General features: G+C 34.5%; 1 protein-coding gene across 1 annotated transcript in view; it reads left to right on the forward strand.

Moving 5' to 3' along the window:
* The window catches only part of IL1RAPL1 (interleukin 1 receptor accessory protein-like 1), a 628,540-nt gene that overhangs the window by 82,436 nt on the left and 520,897 nt on the right, over nucleotides 1-25,207 (forward strand). The window contains exons 2-3 of the mRNA XM_008566696.1: nucleotides 13,476-13,662; nucleotides 16,615-16,768. Coding sequence (XP_008564918.1) covers nucleotides 13,476-13,662; nucleotides 16,615-16,768 — 341 coding nt within the window. The remainder of the gene's footprint in view (nucleotides 1-13,475; nucleotides 13,663-16,614; nucleotides 16,769-25,207) is intronic.

The raw sequence follows: 25,207 nt of genomic DNA on the forward strand, positions 1-25,207 counted from the left end.
CCCTGAAAGATTTTTTTTTTTTTTTTTTTGGTCTTTTTTCGTGTCCGGCAATGGATCGCAACCCTCAGTGTCGCGCCCGCACCTCGCTCAGCCAGTGAGCGAGATTTTGATTAGTGAAGAGAAAGAGGTAAAATTACAGGTAGAAATAGAGAACATACTCATGTACACAAAGAATACCTCTGTGCAAAATCTCTCAATAATGCAATAGTGGGTCAAGTAAATATACCATGTGTAATCATATTATTAATAACATAATTTTGAAATTTTAGGAAAGGACTCAAGCTTTCACATAGACTTTTATTTGACATATGAGAAAGTAGCATACTCAAAGCCACAATTAAAATTAATGACTTATTCATGTTATGAGCTTTATACGTTATAGATATAATAAATGGTAAAAAATGACATCAGTAATTACATAGTCGAATTATGCCGCACTACTTCCTACATTTGGATTCCAAATAAATCCATATTAGTAAAAGAAAGCCAGAAGCCAGAAGCAATGTAATAGCTTTTGCAAATTAGCCACAAAGGTAGTCAATTACAATTGTATTTAATAGACTTGTGAACAGAGGGTTTTGAGAATAGGAATGATTACAATGTTGTTGCATAAATTGGAGCTTTAGGAAATCACTCAAGGAAAAGATGTCCAGTTAATCATTATGATATTCTTCATGTGTGTATGAAGAACAATTTGGGAAAACCCTGCATCCTGATAAGACTGAATATAATTGGGTTGATCTCTTATATTACATAAAATTTCTCTACTTTTTTTCTTGCTGTTATCATAATGGGCTTTTAAGGAAGAGGCAGATATTGTAACTGGAAATCATGTACAGTATAAAGCAATTTTCCATTCTTTGTAACAGTTGTTTCTTATGAGAAGAACATGAGAAATAATCTTACAGTATTGATAGGAAAGTAGTTTTGACAGCTGACTGTTGCAAAGTCCCCTGTGTAATTAATTCCCCTCCCCTCTGGCTAGGTATAAGTATGTTTTGTATGGCCCATACTTCTGAAAATACTGAATTTCAAATGTCTGTTCCATGTACACAGCTGTTGACATCCACAAATATTTAACTATCCAGTTCTAGAATCCCCTTGGTGATTCATCCATCTAAAACTAAGAAAAAAGAGCAGAGCTAATAACTGATAAGACCTCATTCGTGGTGGCTTATTTATTTATTTATTTCCCTGCTGCTGCATCTAGGGATGCCTTCCACTTTATGCTTCTGTGTCAACTGCGGCTCTTTCTGGCAATAATATGAGACAAGATTAATTGAATTTCAAATGTGTGGGACTTTACTCCCAGAAAAGGTGTCCCATTCATATTGAACATTTTAATAAAAATGAAAAGTTGGATCTGAAGTACATAAAGGAAGAGGGCTGTATTCACAATAGGATAAGAAGATTACATAGAAAGAGCTGTGTGATTTATCTGTTTTATTAGGCACTGCTAGAAAGGAGATTAAGCTTTTAAAATTTGGTGACCTTGATATAAATTCCATATTTAGCCAGTGGTGATATATTATGAATAATGAAGAGTATTTGCAACAACATTGGGCATAAGTGAGAAGATGTAAGTGATGTAATGAAGATGACCGTAATCTTAGGGGTTAATACATTACCACAAATAGTAGTAGCAGCAGTAATACGTATTATGTAATGGTTTGTCTATTACAGAGTACTTTTACACCAGGGTGCTATTTACTTCTTACAACTCTATGAGGGAAAGTATCTTTGTAATTTAATGATCAGGTAACTGAAGCTCAGGAAAGATGTTACTCGTGCATGGTCACACAGCTTGTTGATAAATTCCTTTGCCCACGCAAACATCCTCCTCTTATATTCTTTATCACATTTGGATAAACATAAGACCCACTTGCATTTTATTTTTAACACTCTTCCTTATATTTCCAACATAATTCTATGGTATTAAATTCTCATAACCAAAACGTAGAGTGTTTTATTCCTGTATTGTCTCTGGTGACAGGAATCCTTAATACAATTGTCATATTCTAAGCATGTTTATGTTTACAAATAAATACATTTTTCTAAAAATGACCTATTTTTGCCAAGTAAAGTTCTTAAGTTGCTGGTTATTTAAACCATTTGCTATTTTAATGAATAGTAGGTGATTCAAATTAATTGTTTCCCTTTCTAATATAAAAAAATATAAAAATTACAATAAACTTGAATTGATACTAAAATTGTATAGAAAGGAATGGAAAGAATCCAACTATGAAATGTGCCTAAATCATATAGAATAAGAAAGTCTCCCCCCCAAAAAAAATAATCTGCTTTTATTTATTTATTTATTTACTTAATTAATTAATTTTTGGTGGCTGGCTGGTACATGGCAGCACTCTAACCGAGTACGTGGCCAGCCCTTAATCTGCTTTTAAATGAACTAATTCACAGTTTGATTCTGATCCTTTTTCTTTCTCCATTCTTTTTTTTTTTTTTGGTTTTAGATATATAAATAAGAGGCTTTCGTTATAGAAAGAAAATGCAAATGTGCCTTAATTTACTAAATTTGCCATCTTTAAACAGTGTTATTCATTACATTTGAAAATGTACAATTATATAATTTGTTTACCTCTTTATTTTACCTCATGGGGGACATTTAGGTATTTATGTATAATGTGGATTAAATACCCATACATTGAACAGGACTTAGTTAAAGTAACTTCATTCCAGATAGTTTAATATGGGGAATTCAGTATGGGAAATCGCCTACAAATATGCTAGAAGAGCTGAAATGGCTCAGAGGTTAGCAACCTCAGGAAGCCATTACCACCCCTAAGTATGGAGGGACAAAAAGAGGATATAAGTGGTATTACCCAAACCCAGAAGCTGAAATGCAAATCCTTACTTGCAAAAATGCAACCTTGAAGCCAGTTGTGAGGAGAGCCAGAGAAATGGAGAAACTACATACGGGAAAAAGTGGTAAAATATTTGTAACATACAGTTTACTATTTTAACCATTTTTAAGTGTACAACTTAGTGGCAATAATTCCATTCACAATGTTGTGCAACCATTACCATTATTGATCTCCAGAAATTTTTCATCATCCCAAACAGGAACACTGTACCCATCAAGCAATAACTTCCTATTTCTTTTTACCCCAGCTCCTGATAACCTCTATTCTACTTTCTGTCTCTGTGAATTTGACTACTCTAAGTACTTCATATAAGTGGAATCGTACACTATTTTTCCTTTTTTTTGCGTATTGCTTATTTCACTTAGCATAATGTTTTCAGGGTCCATCCATGTTGTAGCATGTCTCAAAATTTCATTTCTTTTTAAGGCTAAATAATATTGTATTATATGTATATTACACATTTTTTATCATTTCATCTGTTGATGAACATTTGGGTTGTTTTCACCTTTTGGCTATTTTGAGTAGTGCTGCTATGAACATTGGTGTACAACTGTCTGTTTGACTCCCTGCCTTGAATTCTTTTGAATATACCTAGGAATGGAATTGTTGGATGTTCTATATTTCGTATTTTGAGGAACTGCCAAACTGTTTTCCATAGTGACTGCACCATTTACATTTTCACCAGCAATGCACATGGTCTCAATTTGTCCACATCTTTGCTAATGTCTGTTGTTCTCTGCCCACCCCTCACCCTTTCTTTTCTCTTTTTTTTCTTTTTTTTGATAATACTTATCCCAGTGGGTATGAAAGTGGTGTTGTATAAAGCTTATTGACTGTATTCCCTCTCTCTCCAAGATTCCTTTCAGTGGAACATAAACTCCATAAAAGCAAGTACTTTGCTTATTCACTGCTTTATCCTCTGCCAGGCCAGGCGTGTAGACATTGTTCAATAAATGTGATGGGCTAATGAATTTTATTTAATTAATTAATGAATTTATTACTTTATTTTCGGGGGTGGCAGTTTGGTAACAGGGATTGAACTCATGACCTTGATGTTATCAACACCACACTCTAACCTACTGAGCTAACCAGCTTGAATAAACTTTAACTGCTCGATAAGTGATAGTCATATTCATTCATTTAATAAACTATAGTCATAAACTTTGTGTGTCCTCTGCTGGACTTAATGTTTTCTTTTGTATTTATGAAATGGTATGCTTTTGTGATGAGAACTTTAAGGGGCGATATGCTGATTTTACATAGAATGAAACTGTCTCAAGCCACAACAGGAGAAAATGATGTCAAAGGAAATGAAAGAGTTGAAAAGTACAAAATTAGGAAGTACTGGAAAAAGTCAAGCAAGATCTCATGTGTTACCTTCAAATTAGAGCACCGACATGGAATTTGAGGCAGGAGGCTGCGATTCTCTTTTTCAGGGAGTACTTCAGGCTTGTATTTCCATTTTCCGGAAATCTTTCTTGGATGAAGAATATTTTGCTTTCCTACAAGCAGATAGGCTCTTTTGTTCCTTCTGTGTCTGCGGAAAATGAACTACTTTCTGAATGTGCTGAGCTCAAAGAGGTCACTCTTTACATGAAACTCTGGTCATGACTTTTGGTAAATATTGCATCTTTAAAAAGTACACCAGTCCCCAGAGTCTGGAAAAACACACCTCTATTAATTTTATGAAATAAATTCAGTTTTTATCTTATATATGTAATTAGGAACATGATATACATGTCCTTTATAACTAACATTCTTCACAGTTCATTTTACTTATTATTTATATTTTTTTCTTTGGAAGCCAAGAAAAACAAAGCTATTCTCAGGAAATATTAACCTGCATAGTAAAACCAAAGGAAATATATGCAGTATGACATTTAAAAAATATTTAGAGAAGTATTAGTAGAAAAAAACTAATTATGAGGGCTGTTATTTGGCCTTGTCCAGATTTGGTATATACATAGTAGGGAAAGAGAGTACATTTTTATATTTCAAAAATCAATCTAATTCTGAAAAATCTATTTGTGAACAGGTAACATTTCAGCAAACTCTGATAGTTCTATGTCTTCTTTGAGGATCAATAAAATTTTTGTTTTACTCTGTTGGAGGTTTGCTTTGTGTATTTACCATAAAATGAGCAGGTGGGGTGCAGAATCAGCTATACATCTGCACGCCAGGTCACCTGTTCTCCATAACAGTCTATGAGATGTTCCCTTCTCATTTGCATGAACTAACAATGCAAGAACTATTACAGCCACCCTAGAAAAAGTTGCCTGTGTAAAGCTTGGAGAACAAAAAGTGATTTGTAGCTTACTAAAGTGTGACTCACACATATATCCATCCTTTCATTTATCTTTCACATCAACAAGATCAACTATGGTTAGAAGAAGGCCTGTCGTCTGTAGGGTGGGAGAAGGCGATCATCAGGTGATTATGTGTAGCTATTCAGTGCCAGGGAGTCTTTATAGCTTTATTCGAACTTTTTTCCAGGTTATCCCCCCTCCCCAAGAAGTGTGTACTGTTTTAAAGAAGCATAAAACAAAAGGGAGTAAAAGCCAGTATGGTGGGGTTTAGGTGAGAGTTGTTTAAAGAGTGAGCAAAAAGGAAATGCAATCAGAACTATGTAGCCATTAACTAACAATTCATTATTTCATTAATTTAGTATATATTTATTGAAAGTATCTACTATATGCCTGGCACTATACTAGGCACTTATGAAGATCATCAGGCCTTTGAAGTCTCTAGTCTCAGTAGTCAATGAACAGATTCCTGTAATGGATTATTATCCATGTGTCATCAGAAACTGGAATGTTCAGAAGGAAAGAAAGAGCTCAAGAGATTAAAAAAAGAAATCAGGTTTCTAGTTCCTCAAAAAGTTAAACAGAATGACCGTATGATGCAATAATTCAAGCCCAAAAGAACTGAAGGCAGGGACTCAACAAATACATGAATGTTCATAGCAGGTATTCACAATAGCTAAAATGTGGAGACAAACCCAAATGCCCGTCAGCTTGTGACTAGATAAACAAAATGTGCTGATGCATACTATAACATGGATGGACCCTGAAAACAATATGCTAAGTGAAAGAAGCCACACACAAAAGGCCACATTTGTATGATTACATTTATATGAAATGTCCAGAATAAGCAGACCCATAGAGACAGAAAGCAGATTGGTGGCTTCCAGGGACTGTGAGGAGGGGGGAGTTGAGAGTAGCTGCTAACAGGTACCAGGTTTCCTTTAGGGATGATATAAATGTCTTAGAACTAGATAGAGGTGATGTTTGCACGACATTATCAAAGTACTAAATGCCACTTAATTGGACATTTAAAAATGTTTAATGGTTAATTTTATGTGGTCTGAATCTTACCTCAGTTAAAAAAATATGCCTCTAAGAATTCAAAGAGCATACAGCTTACTTCCTTATTTTACATATTATAAGAAGCATACATACTAACAGCAGATGCAGCCAACTGAGTGGAAATGAATTACAAACTGTGATTATTAAGAAGAAAATAAACAAAGGGATGTAATAGATAAAGATCAAGGAGGTCAGCCATAGGCTTCCCTGAGGAAATTATTTGCAATGTGTGTGACCTTGAACTCATGTTCTGGGCCCAATTTTTTTCAGTGACACGGTTTTTATTCTCTCTCTCTTTTCCTCTTCCTCACCCATGGAGTCTACAGAGGTGAAGTTCAAAAGTGCTCATGCCAAAAAATAACTCAGACAGAAAAATCCTGGGCTAAAATTTATTTCATATGCCAGGGCCTCCTCAACTCTAATATTCTAGGAGCATTAGGCTAAAAAAATAAAAAATAGTAAAATTATACTAATCGCTTTCCACTAAAAAAAGGGAGATAATTATTTTGAATTTATAGTTAGCAGAAGACTGTAGATAGAGTTCAATTCACCAGTTAAATTTAAAAAAAATTAATTGAGAAGGCAATACACTGGCATTTTTAGGTCTTAGCATCTGCTCGGTGGTCTCACTCTAATCTTTGCACCAAAGGCTGATTTCAACCATAGTTAAATCAATAGGTCTTCCAGAGCTCTTCTGAAAAGAAAAACTAATCCAAATAAACTCACATTTAGTGTCAGTAGCTAAATTATTGTGTGTTTAGGAAAGATAAGATATAAGAGAGGGGCCACATGCATAGCTTCTGGCATCACCGTAAAGAATAATAGAACAATAAAAAAAATGAAAACTTCAGAAGGCTTTAAGATTCGAAATAAACTATCAAAGTGTATTTAAAGGCTTAACAAACTCTAAGATGCTCCCTTCACAATCTAATCTTGACATTTTTGATTCCCAACGCTTTGCTTTTATAACTAATGATTAGACACTCTGGTCAAATTTCTGGTTAAGGGGCCGACCCCGTGGTGCACTCGGGAGAGTGCGGGGCTGGGAGCACAGCGACACTCCCGCCGCGGGTTTGGATCCTATATAGGAATGGCCCGTGTGCTCACTGGCTGAGCGCGGTGTGGGCGACACCACACCAAGGGTTGCGATCCCCTTACCGGTCACGAAAAAGACAAAAAAAAAAAAAAATCTGGTTAAGAAACCAGCTTCCAGACGGTTCGGTTTTACACAGGTGCATAGCAACTGTACTTTCAGAGCTGCTGTCCCTCTGTGCTGCTTTTCAGTGGCCAAAGGTATGTGATCCTTCAAAAATATTATGCGCTTGTACTTTTACAAAAAAGAAAGATTATGACTTGAAAAATGACAAATAAATGATAAAGCAGACTATATAAAACATAGAAACATAGAACAACTTAATCCTTTAAAAACGGTGATCAAACCCCTGACTTTCTTACACAGCACTTCATGAAGTGGGAAAAGATTGCCAAACATTATGTAAATGTCATTATTTCTCTTAGGGACCTAAGAATTAACATAATAGACAGGTCAAGTGTTTAGTGATGCTCTTAGAAGATATATTTAACAATCATATTACTGGTAATTCTTTTAGAGGAAGAGAGAGGCACTGAACACTACACATTTTCATACATAGGAGGTATGATTGCAGAATAATTGAAACTGTGTTATACTAAGGCATCACGTAACATGGTTTTTAATGTACCTTATCAGCTAATCAGATATATACAAATTTCCCCTTCCCATGCATGTTTTTCTCTCTTACCTCCTGCCTGCATTACCCAAGTTTCCACACTTTGATCTGTAGTTGTGCAATGTAGGCATCCTTTAGAAAATGAATTTTAAAATCTCTGATAGCTCCCATGCATGCCAATTCAGAATTTTCCTCTATTTCAGAGTAACACACTGCTGAGAAACCTGTCTAGGACTTCAGTGTACTGTACCGACTTCCAGAGTCTGTACTTAAAGTAATTATTTTAAATTTTATTGTTATGTCACATATTGGTTTCTTAATTACCTCCAAAAATATTTGCTAGTTTCTGAGATTTGCACTAGACTTAAGGTTAATTTTTTTTTTCTTTTTAAAGCAAGACTCACAGCCAGTGCTTTCAGAAGTCAATTCTTTTATAAATATATATGAGGGGTCTTCAAAAGTTCATTGAAAAATTCATATTATATTTTAATTGTAATTTCTACAAACTTTTTGAAGTTTATGTATTTGTAAATATATACATTTAAAAATCCAATTCTTTTGCAAATATATATATATATATATTGAAAGAGATGAAGAAACCATGATATTTCATTAAGACCTGCTGCTTGGTCCCTTTTAGCTCTTATTAGATTTGGGGGCCTTTAAGGGCCTAAATTTTCAAAGAAATCCAAGTTAGGTCATATTTTGCTTTTCTCTAGAAGACATGCATTTTGGAGTTATAAAATAATATAAAACCAGGGGCTAAATGTGAGCAATTTTTCTTTTTTTTAAACAATACTAAATTTATATACTTCATAAATTCGTGGAAAAATGGAGTGAAAAGATAATATGAATCTTTCCATGAATTTCTTGAAGACCCCCCTCATAGATAGCTTATGTATGCTAACCAGCACTAATTATCTCTAGTAGGAAATAGAAGGGACCAATGAATTAGAAGTTAGGAGAAGTGAGTTCTAAACCCTTTTCTGCCAATAATCCGATAGTAGAACTTGGACAAATCATTGACATCTTCAGACATGGGGTCCCTCTGCTGTAACATCAGGACACTGAGAGAAGTAATTCTATGTGAGTTATTTGTATAAAACACACAGTGTGTACCTGATGTGTACTGAAGGATTATCCATGCCAGAGAAGACTAGATCTTTTTTTGAAGTCCATATTAATATTTTTTCTTCACTGAAAAGGATAATCGGGTGTTGATTCTCAGTCATAAATAACTGTGTTTTCTGTGCATACATGTATGAGGGGCCTTCCAAAAGTTCATGGAAAGACTTGTGTTATCTTTGGATTCTATTTTTCCATGAACTTTTTGAAGTACCTTCGTATGTCCAGTCTCTCTACCAGCCGTCATGATTTAAGTTTCTTCCTAGACTGCAGCCCATCTGTTATAAACAATAAAAGCGGAGTAGATATGTGCAAATGACTTCACCTAAGTCCTATAGGAGCAATCTTCTTACCCCATTTAGCTCATTCCAGATTATTTCCCTGACAGCAGAGAACTGTAGCAGTCATGCCACAAGTTTGATGACGGCAAAATACACTCTTTGCTTTGACAGTGTGTAAATTTCCCACAGGGGGATCATATATTTATTAATGTGTCACAAGTTGCTTGCTTCCTGTACTTCTTCCCAGTAAATAGGACTATGGCGTTCGTTGGATGCTACTTTATTTTTAGCTTTTTCAATCACCTCCTGATGAACAGAAACAGTAAACAAGTATTAAAACATCAAAAGTAATTTGAAAATAGTGCTATCCTGGGGAGTCTGGAATTCCAGACTTTACCAGACATTTGTAAATGAGCAGCATCTCACAGAGCTGGAGAATTAATGTCAGGAATATAAGAACACCTAAGTGAGCTCATCTGGAGCCACTTTCTGAAGATAAGGGGTCAGTGGATTTATGGAAGACAACCAGGTGATGGCTGGAGTGACGAGTCCATATTTTTGTTGAAATGTAGTCATTCTTGTCCAGCACATTCAGATATCCCAAAGGAAAAGTATAAGGACTTATCTGGGTTTGTATGCTTCACACTAATTAGTACCAAAGAACCGAAGGCATCGTTAATGATGATAGTTTCTTATCAACCTGCTGAACACACACTGTGTGGCTATACTACAAAATGAAAATATAAAGGAAATGGAACGAAGGATGCAGTGCTGAAAATAAGATCTAACACTTACTGAGTGCTCACTATAAGATAAGCACTGTTCTAAGCTCTTTATACGTTTTAATGTGTTTGACCCCCATGTCAGACTATGGGGTCCTTGGTATTGTTTTCTCCTTATACAAATGAGGAAATGGAAGCCTAAGGAACCAAGTAACTTTACTTAGTTTTCAAAAATAATGAATGATTGAGCTGGAATCTGCACCTCTGCAGTAGGGCTTTGGAGTTTTTGCTCTTAACATGAACTTGCTTGTATTTAAAAAAAATTAAATAAAGCAGCCTAGTATTCGAAACAAGGAGGTGTAGAACAACAGTCAAGCAAAACTAATCAATAGTTTGAGGAGAAAGAAAGCCTAAGACTCTTGGATCTAAAAGATTTATGTGGAAATTTCAAAATTAAATGAATTGATCTACTTGGAACGGTCTCTTTTCTTTAAGAATTCTAATGTGTTCAACAAATATATATTAATCCAAAACCTAAATATTTTTCTAAGACACATTTAAATGTATCCTAAGATAGTTGATAGCCTAACTTAGACAATTATTTTTTCTGAAAAGAAAAACTTACAATGAGCCTGTAAAGAGCATGCTGTAGTCTGTACTGGAGTAAAATTAATAAATAATGCATGAGCAATATTGCTGGCAAACCCAAAGAGGGATAGCTTTTTCACTTGGGTGTGAAGCTGAAGCTAAATTTTAATACACTGTCTTTTCTCTCAAAGCTGTTTATTTTTCCAGTATTTTCCATGCTAAAATATCGACTGTACCTTCCATATCCTCAACTGAGAAAAATTCTTCATCATCTTGGATGCTTCCCTCTGTCCTTTGCTTCCTCACTGTCATTTAGATTCAATGTCTTAAATACATTTTGAGCACAATCCCTTCTTTCTATCCCAAAAGAATTCCCTTTGTGGGGACTGCCATTTTTTCCTGAATGAATGCAGTTGATTTCTGATTTGTCTCACTGCATTTAGTCTTTCTTCCAATCCAACCCATTTTTCTCATTACAATCAGAAAAACCTTTCCACGATCCAAATAGCATCATTCCCCAATATAAAATCCAAACTCTCTGAAGTGGCTTACATGACTTTCAGTCTGGCTCCTGTGCACAGCTCCAGTCCCAGGTCCTTTATATCTACCTTATACCCCAGCCACACCACTTGATTTGCAGTTCCTTAAACATACCAAGTTGTTTCATGCCTTCCAGCCTTTGTGCATACTATTCCCTGAGATAGCCCCCCTCAAAATTGCCAAATTCTTATTCATTCTTTAAGACGATCCAAGTATCACCATTTATGAAACCTTCCTGTTTCTTTCTTTGACACCACTGTTGCAGTTCATATATCTTTGTAGTACTTATCACATTAAATTTCCACTGTTTAGTTGTATATCTGTTTTCCTGGATTGTGAGAGGCTGAGGGAAGAGAATATATTTTTATAATTTTAGCAAAATCCCTGAAAACATACTCTCAGGACTATTTTCAGACTTCCGATTGACTTTGTTTAATGATTAATGGTTTCACTTATTAAGTATTTTAGATCTACTTATAAGCTAGGTATTCTAGGAAGCTAAAGATGTCTACATTCAATAAAGTATCTTCTAATATTGTGGAAATATTTGTTACTCAATATAAAATTGAGTAACTATCCTAGCTATTTTCTGGTCTTTCTCATCATGTCATATTAACATTAAACAAAAGAAAGAATCTAAATCAAGGAGCTGCTTAAATGTCAAAGCATCTTAGCTGAGCAAGGGAGAGGACTTGGGGGCTGTGGTCCATGTGTGCAGTTGGCAAAGCTAAGAGGAACAAACATCACTGAGCACCTATGACAGGCCAAGCAGATTTCTATTCAGTGTCTGATTTAACACTCAGACAAGAGCTGTCCCTCTACCCCACCTGAGACTCAGAGGGATTAAATAAATTGCCCAGTGTTACAGAGATACCAAGCAGAGAGACGCAAATATATGACTCTTATGACCAAGTATGTGAATAAACAGTTCTCTATCAAACATTGAATCTGATTTTTATTTTATTTTATTCCCCTTTATTTTTATTTTATTTTATTCCTCTTTTATTCCCACTGTCTGGCACCATGACTGACACATTAACTGTGTTTGTTGAGTGCCCAGAGACTTAAGTAGCAAGGAGAAGTAGTGCAATTAACACAAAAACTTTGTCTGGTACCAAGTCTTCCAAAAAGATCATTGAACATGACTTTTATTCCTACTTACTCCAAGTTGTAAACTTGATTTAGGAAGGGAAACCAGCAAGGAAAAAAAAATGAGATGCTGATTTAATGACCTAATTCTATAGAATTTGTCTATCAGGATGGGGTTGTCCATCTGTAACACAGTACAAAGCTTCTCTCTGACAACTCCAGGTCCCAACCCAAATAGATATGGGTCAGTAGAGATAGTGACTTTGCAATACATTTACCCATGACTGTTTTCTGAACATATTCATTGATAACTTCTCCTCTCCCAAGGCAACCAGCACTGTGAGAGTAGAGCAGCAGCATTCCCATCCTTCCACTGTGCTTAATAGGTCAACCACATTTTTCTATTTCTCTGTTGAGTTTGCCAATTTTAGTATAAGCCCAAGCTCAACTTTCTTTCAGACCTAAATTTTCCTTTATTCCTTATATTTTTCTAGATAAAAAAATCTCTACTGAACATTTTTCAAACTTAACCTTTTGAAAAAACAAAAATTATCCTAGTGCTGTGATTTGAATGCCCCCTGCCAACCAAGATCATGTTGGAACTTAACTCCCAATATGGTGGTGGAAATTGAGGCCTTTAAGAGGTTCCTTCGCAAATGGATTGATCCATTCATGGGGAGATTAGGTTGATGGTTAATGGGTTGTCATTGCCACAGATTGGTGCCTTATAAGGAGGGCAAATGAAAGAGCTCATGCGATTCTTGCCATGTGGCACCCTGCATTGCCATGGGAACTTTTAGAGAGTTTCCACCCAGAAGAGGGCCCTCAGCAGATGTGGCCCCTGGACAATGGACTTCCCAGCCTCTAAAATTGTAAGAAATAAATTTCACCTATTCATAAGTTACCCAGTTTCAGGTATTAATTTTAAGTAACAGAAAATGGACTAATGTACCTGGCAAATAAAAAATATTCAGTTGACTTTACAGCACCAAGCATTGTTTACTTGGTTGACAAGAGAGAATTCCATGGAATAAGCCAACATATCATAAAATGAGTTAAACAATGGAGATTTTTGCCTCTCTCCCTCTTTTAAGTAAATTAAACACACTGCCTTGGCAGCACTGGCTTTTAGTTCACACCAGGTCACCATATTTATTCTGCTTTGTTACAGAAACTCCACTTACTGTATGAAAGTATCCATCTCACTGACAGTGGGTGAAAATGACACTGGACTCTGTTACAATTCCAAGATGAAGTACTTTGAAAAAGCTGAACTTAGCAAAAGCAAGGAAATTTCGTGCCGTGACATAGAGGATTTTTTACTACCAACCAGAGAACCTGAAATCCTTTGGTATAAGGTAGGGACTGTGGATGATTATTATTGACTGTAAGTAGATTAATGTGTATCTTATTCTGGGGCAAATTGCACAAAAAAATTTAAATAGACATGGTATACTTCAGCTCTGCCTTCTTACAATACTACAGCAAGTTGTGTTGATTATTATGTTTTCAAACCAGTGGCTTTGATAAATTCTAGTCAATATTTATATTGGCAGTCCATTGTAATAAGCTATTGTGTTTATGTTGATATCTTGTATATATGGACAATTCTTTCAAGTCTATTTTAGTTTGGGTTGATAATTTCGGGAACTAAAATACATTGAACATTCATTTCAGGGTTCTTCATATTAGCATTCTAAAAAGTCCCCAAACAAGGAGGAAAAGGATCAATTTTCTTCTGTGATAAAATGATACATTAGTTTTAATGACTGTTCTGTTTAATGGATGTAACTTTGTCTATAGTCTAATCCTTTTCATATATAAGCATGCACATTTTAAAGAAATACATATGAGGAAATTTTATAAAATTATAAGAAGTAGTAGAGTAACTTTCTTCAAAAATCAAAAGAAACCTTAAACTTGAAGAGAATAATCCAACCCCTGTCCTTCCTATCACATCATTGACATTCGCTAAAGTTACAAATTTTAACATACTTTTAAGTTTATTTACACTATATTTTTTTTGTTATGGAATGTACTAAAATAAGTGTATGGATGCTACGAACATTTCTCAATAATATTTTACCCATGGCTTAAAGATTCCAGCACTCTAGAAGTAGGAAGTTAGGAAACTGGGCCTCTTAGTAACGAGGTCCACAAATGCAATTATACAGAATGTGAGCCCTCGTGACTGACTGCTCATGAATTCCTAAACTGTTAGAAATGAAATAAGAAGCAAATGTTAAAAAAACTTTTAAAAGGATTTTGCCAAAATCAGCAATGGTCTTGTCTAAGTAAGATTTGATTTTGATTCTTGATAATAAGAAATGGAGGGTTCAGAATATCAAGGAAACTACTGAAAAGCTTTTTACTTGTCCTCTGTTTTCTATACTAGACAATGTTAAGCAGCACTCAAATATTAGTCCCACTGGTTTCTGTTACTATTTGAATGAGCTTTATTTTTCCTCCTTTTTAAATTGCTTATTTCTCATCTTTGATACTCTGTGGTTTGCCTGCCTTCCGCAGGCAGAGTCTGAGCAAGCCCTGATGATTGCTTCAAGGGACAGTGGTATTAGGGGAGTTTTACCCAAGGCCTCTAAAAACAAGTTTTTTTCTAGGACTCATATGTGGACATTCAGCTTCTAGATATGCAGTTTCTTTGTTGTTCATTAACAAGTTGATTTTAAGAATTGTCTTTTCTCACCTTTTGCAAACATCATCTCAAAATTTACTGAAAGATGAGAGACGATACATACACACACTCAGTTTAAAAAATGGCTGGCTTCACATTGGTCCTTTAGGCATTCATATTTTCACCATTGCCACTATCATTTTGACCTTAAGCTATAAAGACCATCACTATGGAGTGGTGGGTAAAGACGCAATATACAGTAGTCCTCTCTTATCTGAGGCGGAGGCTTTGCAAGACCCCCAGTGGAAGCCTGAAACTACGGATAGTACTGAACACAGTATATACTATGTTTTATCCTATACATATGAGGGGTCCTCAAGAAATTCGTGGAAGGATTCATATTACCTTTCAATTCTATTTTCCATGATCATTTTGAAGTATCCTCAAACATATCTATGATAAAGTGTAATTAATAAATAAAGAAGAGATTAATAATGATAACTAATAATAAAATAGAACAATTATAGCAGTATAAAAGCTATGTGAGTGTGGTCTCTGTTACTCAAAATATCTTATTGTATGTAATATTTTCGGAAATGAAACTGCGGGAAGTAAATCTGCAGATAAAAGGAGACAGGTAGAATTTAAAAATCTTATAACGTTTCAGATTATTTTTCCATAGTCAGGGCTTAGCTTCTATAGTCTAAATAGCTGAGATGTAAGGGCTACTTCTAAAGTAGAATATTTAAAAATAATTAGTCTAGCTAACTATAGATTCCATATGTTCAGTGAACAATTTATGCAGTTATGACAGTTTATTCAACTAATATGAGCATATAGAATGTGTATTTTGGTCTGAAATAACTGAATAATCCCCCTCCCATTACACAAAGGCATTGAGCCACATAAAATAATGGACTGCAAAAATTTGATTTGGCAATAAAATTTGGGGGATATGATATTACCTGTGAAAGTGTCAAAGGATTTAAAGCTGTTTTATCCTCATCCCATTGATTCCAAATCTGGCTGGAGAAAATGGACTTTTGTTTTGGCAAAAACAGAAATCTCCCAAGCCAGTGTCATTATAATCCAAAGCTTAATTCAGAGACCATAATTTGGTAGGTCTATCAACACTGAAAACAGATATTCATGGGACTATAAAGACCTTGCATGTAAATGTTGGCTGTTTCTAGTACAGATTATAGAATATACATGCTATGAAGAGATGTAACTTTTACTAAATACAACATTAAAGTATTTCAAATATTGAAATAGAAGCATTTTCGTTTATAGAGCTAATTTTTCTACTTTCCATTAAAATAATACATTTTGTATTTTATGATATCAGTATGGTTAATTTCACAGTCAACAAATGTGAACTATTTGCTTCTAAAAATGGCATCAGGGATAGTCTTTAAGTCTTTATTCTTATATCTAATAAATCAATGCATATCTAATGTAGAGACACTAATATTAGAAGTTAATAAAGTGATCCTAAAAATGCTCTTTTCAAATTGAGGTACCTAAAAGGAATGAAATTATTTACCATTTATTCCAAACTTGTTAGTCATTTTAAAATGTAACTTTACAAACTTTTGGTTTAGTTATTTAAAATGCTTTTCTCTATTTTTCAGTTACTGTATGCACTATCAAAATTTTATGTTCTTTATTCATGTAGGAATGTAGGACAAAATCATGGAGACCAAGTATTGTATTCAAAAGAGATACCCTGCTTATAAGAGAAGTCAGAGAAGATGACATTGGGAATTATACCTGTGAACTAAAATATGGAGGCTTTGTTGTAAGAAGAACTACTGAATTAACTGTTACAGGTAATCACAGTCTTCAATATTTCATTTGCAAGTAATGAAACTACCATATTAAGTTAGTTTTTGTTTTGCATATTGATTTTTATAATCTATGTAACGAAAGGAATACTTAACCAAATTCTAAGTGAATTCCTATAAGTGAAATTTATTCCTCCTTGCTTTTAAATCATCTCGCATCCATTGAAATACATTTGGAAGGTTAAAGAGAGTATGTTTAGGGAATTATAGAAATGTTAGCTTTGAAAGTAATTGAAATAATGAGTTTACAGTTTCAGAAAATTATGCTTATATTTTGTAGTGATATCATTTTTGGAAACATTTTCTAGAGTGGTGGAGTGAAATATATGGAAACTCTGTCTTCCTCTCCTGGTCCAAATTAGAAAAGTCTCTTTTTTCTTTTATTCATTTATTACTCTATGAATTTGACATATGTGTTCTCATGAACTTGAAAATAACAGTTTAATTCAGTACAAGTATTCAGTGCAATCACCAAATAATTATGTGAGCTGTAATGCGTGGAGTCATTCCCATATCTGGTTGCTAAGGTGGAAGGACATGAGAACAAGATTCAGTACCCTGCCTATAATCATGAATCTACAACTCCTTAGTTATATGTCCTCGGTTCAATCATCTCAACCTTCAGAATATTAGTTTTCTTATGTATGAAATGGTGATAATAAAATTCACCTTATTTCATAGTGCTTTTGCAAGGATCTAATGATGTAAGTTAACATTTATTAAATCAATTTGCAAAATGTGGAATTATATCAAATATGCATAACTTTTATATAATGTAAAAAACACTATTCATACCTTTTCTTATAGTGTGCACTTCCCTAAAAGCGGTTTCATGAGAAAAGGGGGGGAAAAATCAGAACATTAGCAAGTTGAAGACATTATTCTCATATTCTTAGTGAGAGAGATTCTTGGTGACATTTTTGTACAATCATATTTGTGAAACATAGAGAAAAACAAAAAAAGGACATTAACTATTTTAAAGATATTTTTATGTGTTCATTGATTCTTAAAATAGTTTTCCTATATATGAAAAGTGTTTTGGGGTGGTCACCCACATCTTATAATAATCAATTTCTTTTAAATATTGAGATTGTGATGTATTGGGGCTTAAAAATTACATCTGGCTTAATGGAATTTATTTGATAAACATCAAGTATTCTGATAGAAAATTTAGTTAAATAAATAAAGTGCTCTTTTGTAATACCTTTAATAAATATTAGATCCCATAAACAACTGACATTTGCAATATATGATAGACTTGAATAGTAAACACATTCAGTCCTGACTTGTATTATGCAACTATGGTAAAAATGTGTATGATATATAATAGTTTGGTTTTCAGTTTTGCTGTATGTACCAGGTTTCTGTACAGAAAATTAAAATCAGCACTTTATCACTTTACTTCCTTTATTTTTAATGGCCAGTGAAAAATATGAGGGTACTTCAAAAAGTTCATGGAAAGGTTCATTATTTTTTAATTCTAGTTTTCCACAAATTTTTTGAAGTACGCTCGTATTTTCTATTCAGAGTGGATTTTTTTTTCCTTTATATTTTTAAATTTCTTTGTTTGGACTTAGGTTTCTATACAATAAATATTGAAATTTTTTTGTCTCATTCATTTTTTGCTCTCAATCTATACTGAAGTACCTTTTCCAAACAGTAGATATTGAGTCAAAGGAAAATTTAAAAATATAAAGGAACAAGATCTATTCTGAACATAAAATATGAGGGTACTTGAAAAAGTTTGTGGAAAACCGGAATTAAAAGATATTATGAATCTTTCCAAGAAGTTTTTGAAGACCCGTCATAGAATGCACTTCTAATCTTTGTTGTTCAGAGGATAGAACTAATCCTTGGTAAGCACGTTTTCCCTTTCTAAAAATATTAGGATTCTAAACCACTATGTAGTCTGAGGCAATTGGAACACAATCTCACGGAAGCTATACACTGGGTTGCAAATGATAAAACAGCACATATAAAGCTATTTCATAGAACCAAGAACAGCACTCCTTTCTCCTAAATGCTTTCTAGGGCTACTATCCTTTCTTAAACTTCATTTGTCCAAAAATAGCTAGTTTTCTTTATACGGATATGAAGAACAGTTAAGTCTTGATATCCAAGTGGAAGTTAGTGAAAGTTTTCATTCAACTGATTATCTTGAATACTTCTTTTTTTTTTTTTTCCTTTTTGTCTTTTTTCATGACCGGCAACGGATCGCAACCCTCAGTGTCGCGCCCGTACCGGACCGGGACCGGCTACGGGATCGCAACCCTCGGTGTTGCTCCCGCACCTCGCTCAGCCAGTGAGCAGCCGGTCTGTATGTGGGATCCGAACCCTCGGCGGGAGCGCCGCCGCGCTTCCCAAGCGGCGCACTGTAGCAGTGCGCCACCGGGCCAGCCCTATCTTGAATACTTCTATCTTAAGTAGGCTTACTTGTAACACTGACTTGGGAAAATAAGTTATAAGGAAAAGTTTGACTATATATGAAATTTTGGGTGAATAGAGAACTGCATGTCCTAGAATTACAAATAGTATGTATTAGAATGCATTTTAGGTATTAATAAGTCTATTGGGAACATATATTTACCCATAACATTGCTTTAAATGCTGTGACACTATAGCACATTTATTTTGACTGTGGCCGAATTAAAGAACAATTCTTAGAACCCAAATTATGGCCCTCAATAAAGCACCAAAGGTGGCAAGTTCCTGGATGATAATTAATCACTGTTTTGTATCTTGGTTTTCTGCACATCATTATCACCTTGTACTTAATGTAAATATTACGCAAAGCATGATATCATTTCATTTTAGTGGAACTGCCTTAGCTGACGATAAACAAATATTTTGGAGTTTGTTAAAATGTCTTCAAAAAGATAAAAGAAAAAAATCGTAAACGTGAAAAGAAAATTTCTGGCCAAACTAAGTGGCTAAATGTGCAGGCAATATTGTGAGCTCTTATGGTCATCCTTTCCTTATTGAATGTGCCTAATTAAGTAAAGTACTGGTTCAGGGAAACAGATCATAGTAAAAGGAATAATAAATCTGCCCAGCACTTTTAGTGTTTTAAACATTTTTTTTTTTTTAGCTTAAAAAAAATTTAAGGTGTCTCAGCATCCATCTCTAACCTCCACCATTTTTCTAAGCTCCAGCCACACTGAAGGTTTTACTGTTCTCTAAAAGTCCTCCTTCAGAACCTGTACTTACTGTGTTCTTTTTCTGGAAGGCTTTTCCCCCTACTTTGTCACAGGGCTGATTCTTACTCTTTATTCAAGGCACAGCTAAACTGTTACCTCCTTTTAGAGGCAAATAGTCTTTCATGCTTCCCCAACACTTTTAGCATCTTTATTGTAACACTTCACTTACCACATTGCATCATAACTTTTGACACTCCTGTTTATTTTTCCCCAAGAATGTGAGCTACTTAGAGTCAAGGCCTATGATTTTATTTTTAGTAGAATAATTTTTATTATTATTATGGATATTCATGAGGTACAAAGCTGATTGGCACACCTCGTGCCCATGATGTAAGGGCCAGCTTCATACTGGCAGCATACCCATTACTACAAATTGTATTTGTACCCTGTGTCCCCACCCAATTAACCCCAACCTCCCTATCCCTCCCCTTTCCCCCCCCCACTCCATTTTGTAGCCCTAGGAATGTTCTCTCCCTCTGCAAGTCCAATGCACTACTGTGGTCTTTCTTTCCTTCCTTCTTTCTCTCTTAGCTCTCACACATGAGTGAGTACATGTGGTATTTATCCCTCTGTGCTTGGCTTATTTCACTCAACATAAGTTTCTCCAAGCTCATCCATGTTGTTGCAAATGATAGTATTTCATTCTTTTTCATGGCAGAGTAGTATTCCATGCTGTATATTTAGAACAGTTTTAGATTTGCAGGAAAACTACAAAAAGAGTAGAGATCCCAGATACTCCCACATTCAATTATTAGTATGGTGCATTTGTTACAATTAATCATCTAATGTTGATACATTATTATTAACTAAAGTTCATAGTTTGATTTCCTTAGATTTTAACTAATGTCCTTTTTCTGTTCCAGGATCACATCCAGAACAAGACATAAGATTTAGTTGTCATGTCTCCTTAGGCTTCTCTTGGCTGTGACTGTTTCTCACATTTCTTACTTTTAATGGCATTTATAATTTTGAGGAGTACTGACTAGGTATTTTGTAGAATGTCCTATATTGGGGATTTGTCTGATGTTTTTCTCGTGAGTAGACTAGGATTATGTGTTCTTGGAAGATAGACCACAGAGGTCAAATTACAACATATTATACTATCAACATGACATCATTGCTAATGTTGACCCTGATCACCTGAGGTGGAGTTTGTCAGATTCCTCCACTGTAAAGTTACTCTTCTCCCCCAATTTTCCATACCATACTTTTTGAAAAGAAGTTAATGTATACCATCCACACTTAAGGAGTGAGAAGTTATGCTCCACCTATTGGAGGGCAGAGTATTCACATAAATTACTTGCTATTTTTCGACATGGGACACATATCTATTTTCCAACATGTATTTACTTATTCAATTGTTTATATCAGTATGAACTCATGGATATTTATTTTATCCTTTAGTTTATAATCTACATTACCTTATTTATTTTGTTGCTCAAAGTTTTACAGCTTTGGTCATTAGAAGCTTAGGAGCTCTTTTATTTGGCTCACTTGTCCCTTTAACATACCCCCATCATTGTGTGTGTGTGTGTTTGTGTGTGTGCACTTCCTTACTTTCTGGCTCTACAAGATGCTCCAGACTCATTTTGTATGTTTCCTTCCCCAAGAATTATACTAGAATTATACTAGAAGCTAAGATCTGTGTGTTGGGAGTAGTCACTACAACTAAGGCATAGTTGCTTCTAAGCCCTTTCATTTGACAGAGAAAGACAATATGTGTATACACATATTTATAAATATTTCTATATGTAACCATCTGTATCTATATTAAGTTAAAAATGAGTTAATACTCACGTGTCGAATTCTAATTCATTACCATATAGATCATTCTAGCTTCTTCCCCCGTTTGTTAGTATCCTCCTAATTCAGTAGTGAGAAAACTGGTTCCCATCATCTACCATCCATTTACTTGATTGTTGGCCTTCAATATACATGTACAGTGAGGTCATAATTGTCAGCCTGTACCCATGAGGGAAACAACTTTACTAACTAGATTACAGTGCTTATGTGCAGTTTCTTCTGACTGTAGTCTTACAGACGTCGCTCATTTCCAGTTACTTCAGTCGGTACCTTTTCCCTCAATCCCTTCATTGAGGTTGTCTCATATATTTGTAGTATAGAGTTTTGTCACATTTTGTATTTCATCCTGAGATCCTCCAGCCTCCTGACTGATGTCTTTAACAATTTGCAAACGTTAAGGTTCACTCTCTGCTGTAAAGTTCTATGGGTTCTAACAAACACGTAGTATCATGTATCAGTAATTACATTATAACAGAGTAGTTTTACTGCCCTAAAAAAGACACTGTGCTTCACCTATTCAGCCTCCCTCCTCCTTTCCATATACCTAGAAACCACTGTTTGTTTGGTTTTTTTACCATACAGTTTTGCTTTTTCTAGAATGTCATATAATTGAAGTCACACGGAATTTAGCTTTTTCAGACTGGCTTCTTATACTTATTATGCATTTCTTCCTCACTTTTTCATCTTATTTCAGTTGAACATTTTATGTGGTTCTACTTTATCTCCTTTTTATATCAATTTTACTTCTCTTTATAGTTTGTTTAGTGGTAGCCCTCGATATTCCAATACATATTTTAAAATAATCTCAGTCTTCCTTCAAAAAGCACTATACTGCTTTGCATGGAGAACAGGTACCTTAATACAGAGCACTCCCAGTTCTATCCTCCCATCCCTTCTGACATTGCTGTCATGCATTTCACTTGAATAAGTGAATGCTGTAGCCACCCAATATGAGAGAATTGGTGCTATTGTCACTTTAAACAAAGTGATATCATTTAGATCAATCTATAAGAGAAATAAAAGATTTTATTTTACCCTCGTTTACACCTTCTCTGGCACTCTTCTTTTCTTTATGAAGACCCAACTTATATCCTATGTATTTTCCTTCTGTCTGAAAAACTTACTTCAACATTTCTTGCAATAAAAAGGTCCAGCGGTGATTATTCCTTCCGTTTTTGTATGCCAGAAAATGCCTTTCTTTCTCTTTCCCTTTTGAAGGATTATTTTGCTGGATACAGAATTCTAGATTGGTATTTTTTCCCCACCGCTTTCAATATTCCATTCCCTTCTTTTATTGCTTGCATGGTTTTTGATGAAAAGGTCATTCTGATTTTCATTTTTTTACCTGTATCGATACAATATTTCCTCTGTGTTCTTTTTGTTTGTGTTTTTCTGTACTTTGAATATGGTATGCCTAGGTATAATGATTTTGATATTGATTCTGCTTGGTGTTTTCTGAGATTTCTGGATTTCTGGTTTGGTGTCTGTCATTAATTTTAGAAATTCCTTCTTCATTATTATGTCAGTTATTTTTTTCTGCTCTTTTCTTTCTTTCTTCTTCTGGTATTCCAGTTGTGTGTGTGTGTGTGTGTGTGTGTGTGTGTAATGCCTTTTGAAATTATCCCACAGTTCTTGGTTGTTCTATTATGTTTTTATCATTCTTTTTTCTCTTTGCATTTCTGTTGGTGAAGTTTCTATTGACCTGTTTTCAATCTAACTGATTCTTTCCTTGACTGTATCCAGTGTACTCATGGGTGCATCAAAGACATTCTTCATTTCTGTTATAGTGCTGTTAATTTCTAGCATTTCCTTTTAATTCGTTTTTAGAAGTTCAATCTTTCTGCTTATAGTACTCATCTGTTCTATCATGTTATCTATTTTTTTCTGCTAAAGCACTTAATATATTTAAAAATAGTTATTTTAATTTTCCTGTCTGATAATTTCAATATTAGTGTCATATCTGATTCTGGTTCTGATGATTGCTGGTGGAGTTTATAACCCCAGTGGTTTCTGCTCTAGGTAAGCAATCTCAACTGTGACTCTCTGGATTCGCCTGTTCTAGGAATTTTGGTGTTGTAGTTTGCCCTGAAACCTCAGTTGTCAAGAAAAGTTTTTAGTTTTCATTTTTTTCAGTTTTTTCTTGCTGTAGCAACAAAGTGACAACTTCCCAGCTATTTACATGTAGAAGAAACTAAAAGCAGCAATGTCATTTTCAGTTTGGGGTTCCCAAATGCAGTAAGAATCTACCTGTGGTAGTCACTCAACAGATGTGCATTCTTGAATGAATTATTTGAATATCATTGACACACTCCAGTTTAAATCAATTGCTTTTAGATTATGTTTATCATTGGCAAACTTAATACTCTTGACCATTAAAAGTAGAGAATATAGTGGAGAAGTAATTTCCTCCATCCAGATCTCACACTTCACTTTTATTACTACTACTGAGTATTTCATCAACCTTCTCATTTCCTGTGTTATATTGTCAATTTATATTGAGCTTCAAGTCAAATGACTTCTACTTCCTTATATTAATTGGTAAGTCAAATTGCCTACCTGTGGTTAAACTTTTAGATACAAATATAGGGCTGAATTTTCCTATAAAGATGCTTCATGGTAGTTTTTAACATGTCATCCCAGTTCATCAAAATATGTTTTATTCTTAATTCTGTATTCCACCTTATTAGCTTCTCTTTTTTGACAAAATTCATAGTTTTTTTTCTAATGGTAGATACCTTTGTTTTGATTAAAATCATTGTTTAAAATGTTACATGTAAAAGGCCCTGTAAAAAACTGTGTAGCATGCTATTACACAATTCTTTTCTATTTTTTCTGGTATGTAGCATTCACTTCTTTAGGTATAGTTTTTTATTTGGCTAAGAAATATGCAATTTAGCCCATATTAATTTACTTGCTTCTTTTAATTTAGTAGTGGAATATAACAAAGTTTACAAAGTGTAAACATGCAGCTACTTAGCATGTTATCAAAAGGACCCACCTAGGTGAAGACACAGAACAGCACAGTGCCCTTCTGACTATATACCCTTTCCACCCTACCACTGGTTATGTACCGCCCTGTGGTACATATGTGCCTTATGGTATTTTTTTTTTTTTGCCTTTTTAAAAAGTTGTACTAGCTAATGGTGCATGCCTAAGCAATATAGCTAAATTTTGCCTGTTTTTGAAACATAAATTTGGACCCACATGTTGTTAATTCTATTGTGTCTGGCTTCTTCAACTCTGCATTTTGTTTTAAATAGGTATCTGTGTTTTTCTATTTATCTGCAATTTATTGATTATTCTTATGCTATAGTATTCCATTATATGAAAATCTCACAGTTTGTTGATAGACATTTGGGCTCATTTTGATTTTTTGCTGGAGTAATTATTTAACATGTAGGGGCCAAGGGAAGACTCTCCCTTC

The sequence above is a fragment of the Galeopterus variegatus genome, unplaced genomic scaffold (genome assembly GCF_000696425.1).
Source record: "Galeopterus variegatus unplaced genomic scaffold, G_variegatus-3.0.2 Scaffold264, whole genome shotgun sequence".
Taxonomy (NCBI): Eukaryota; Metazoa; Chordata; class Mammalia; order Dermoptera; family Cynocephalidae; genus Galeopterus; species Galeopterus variegatus.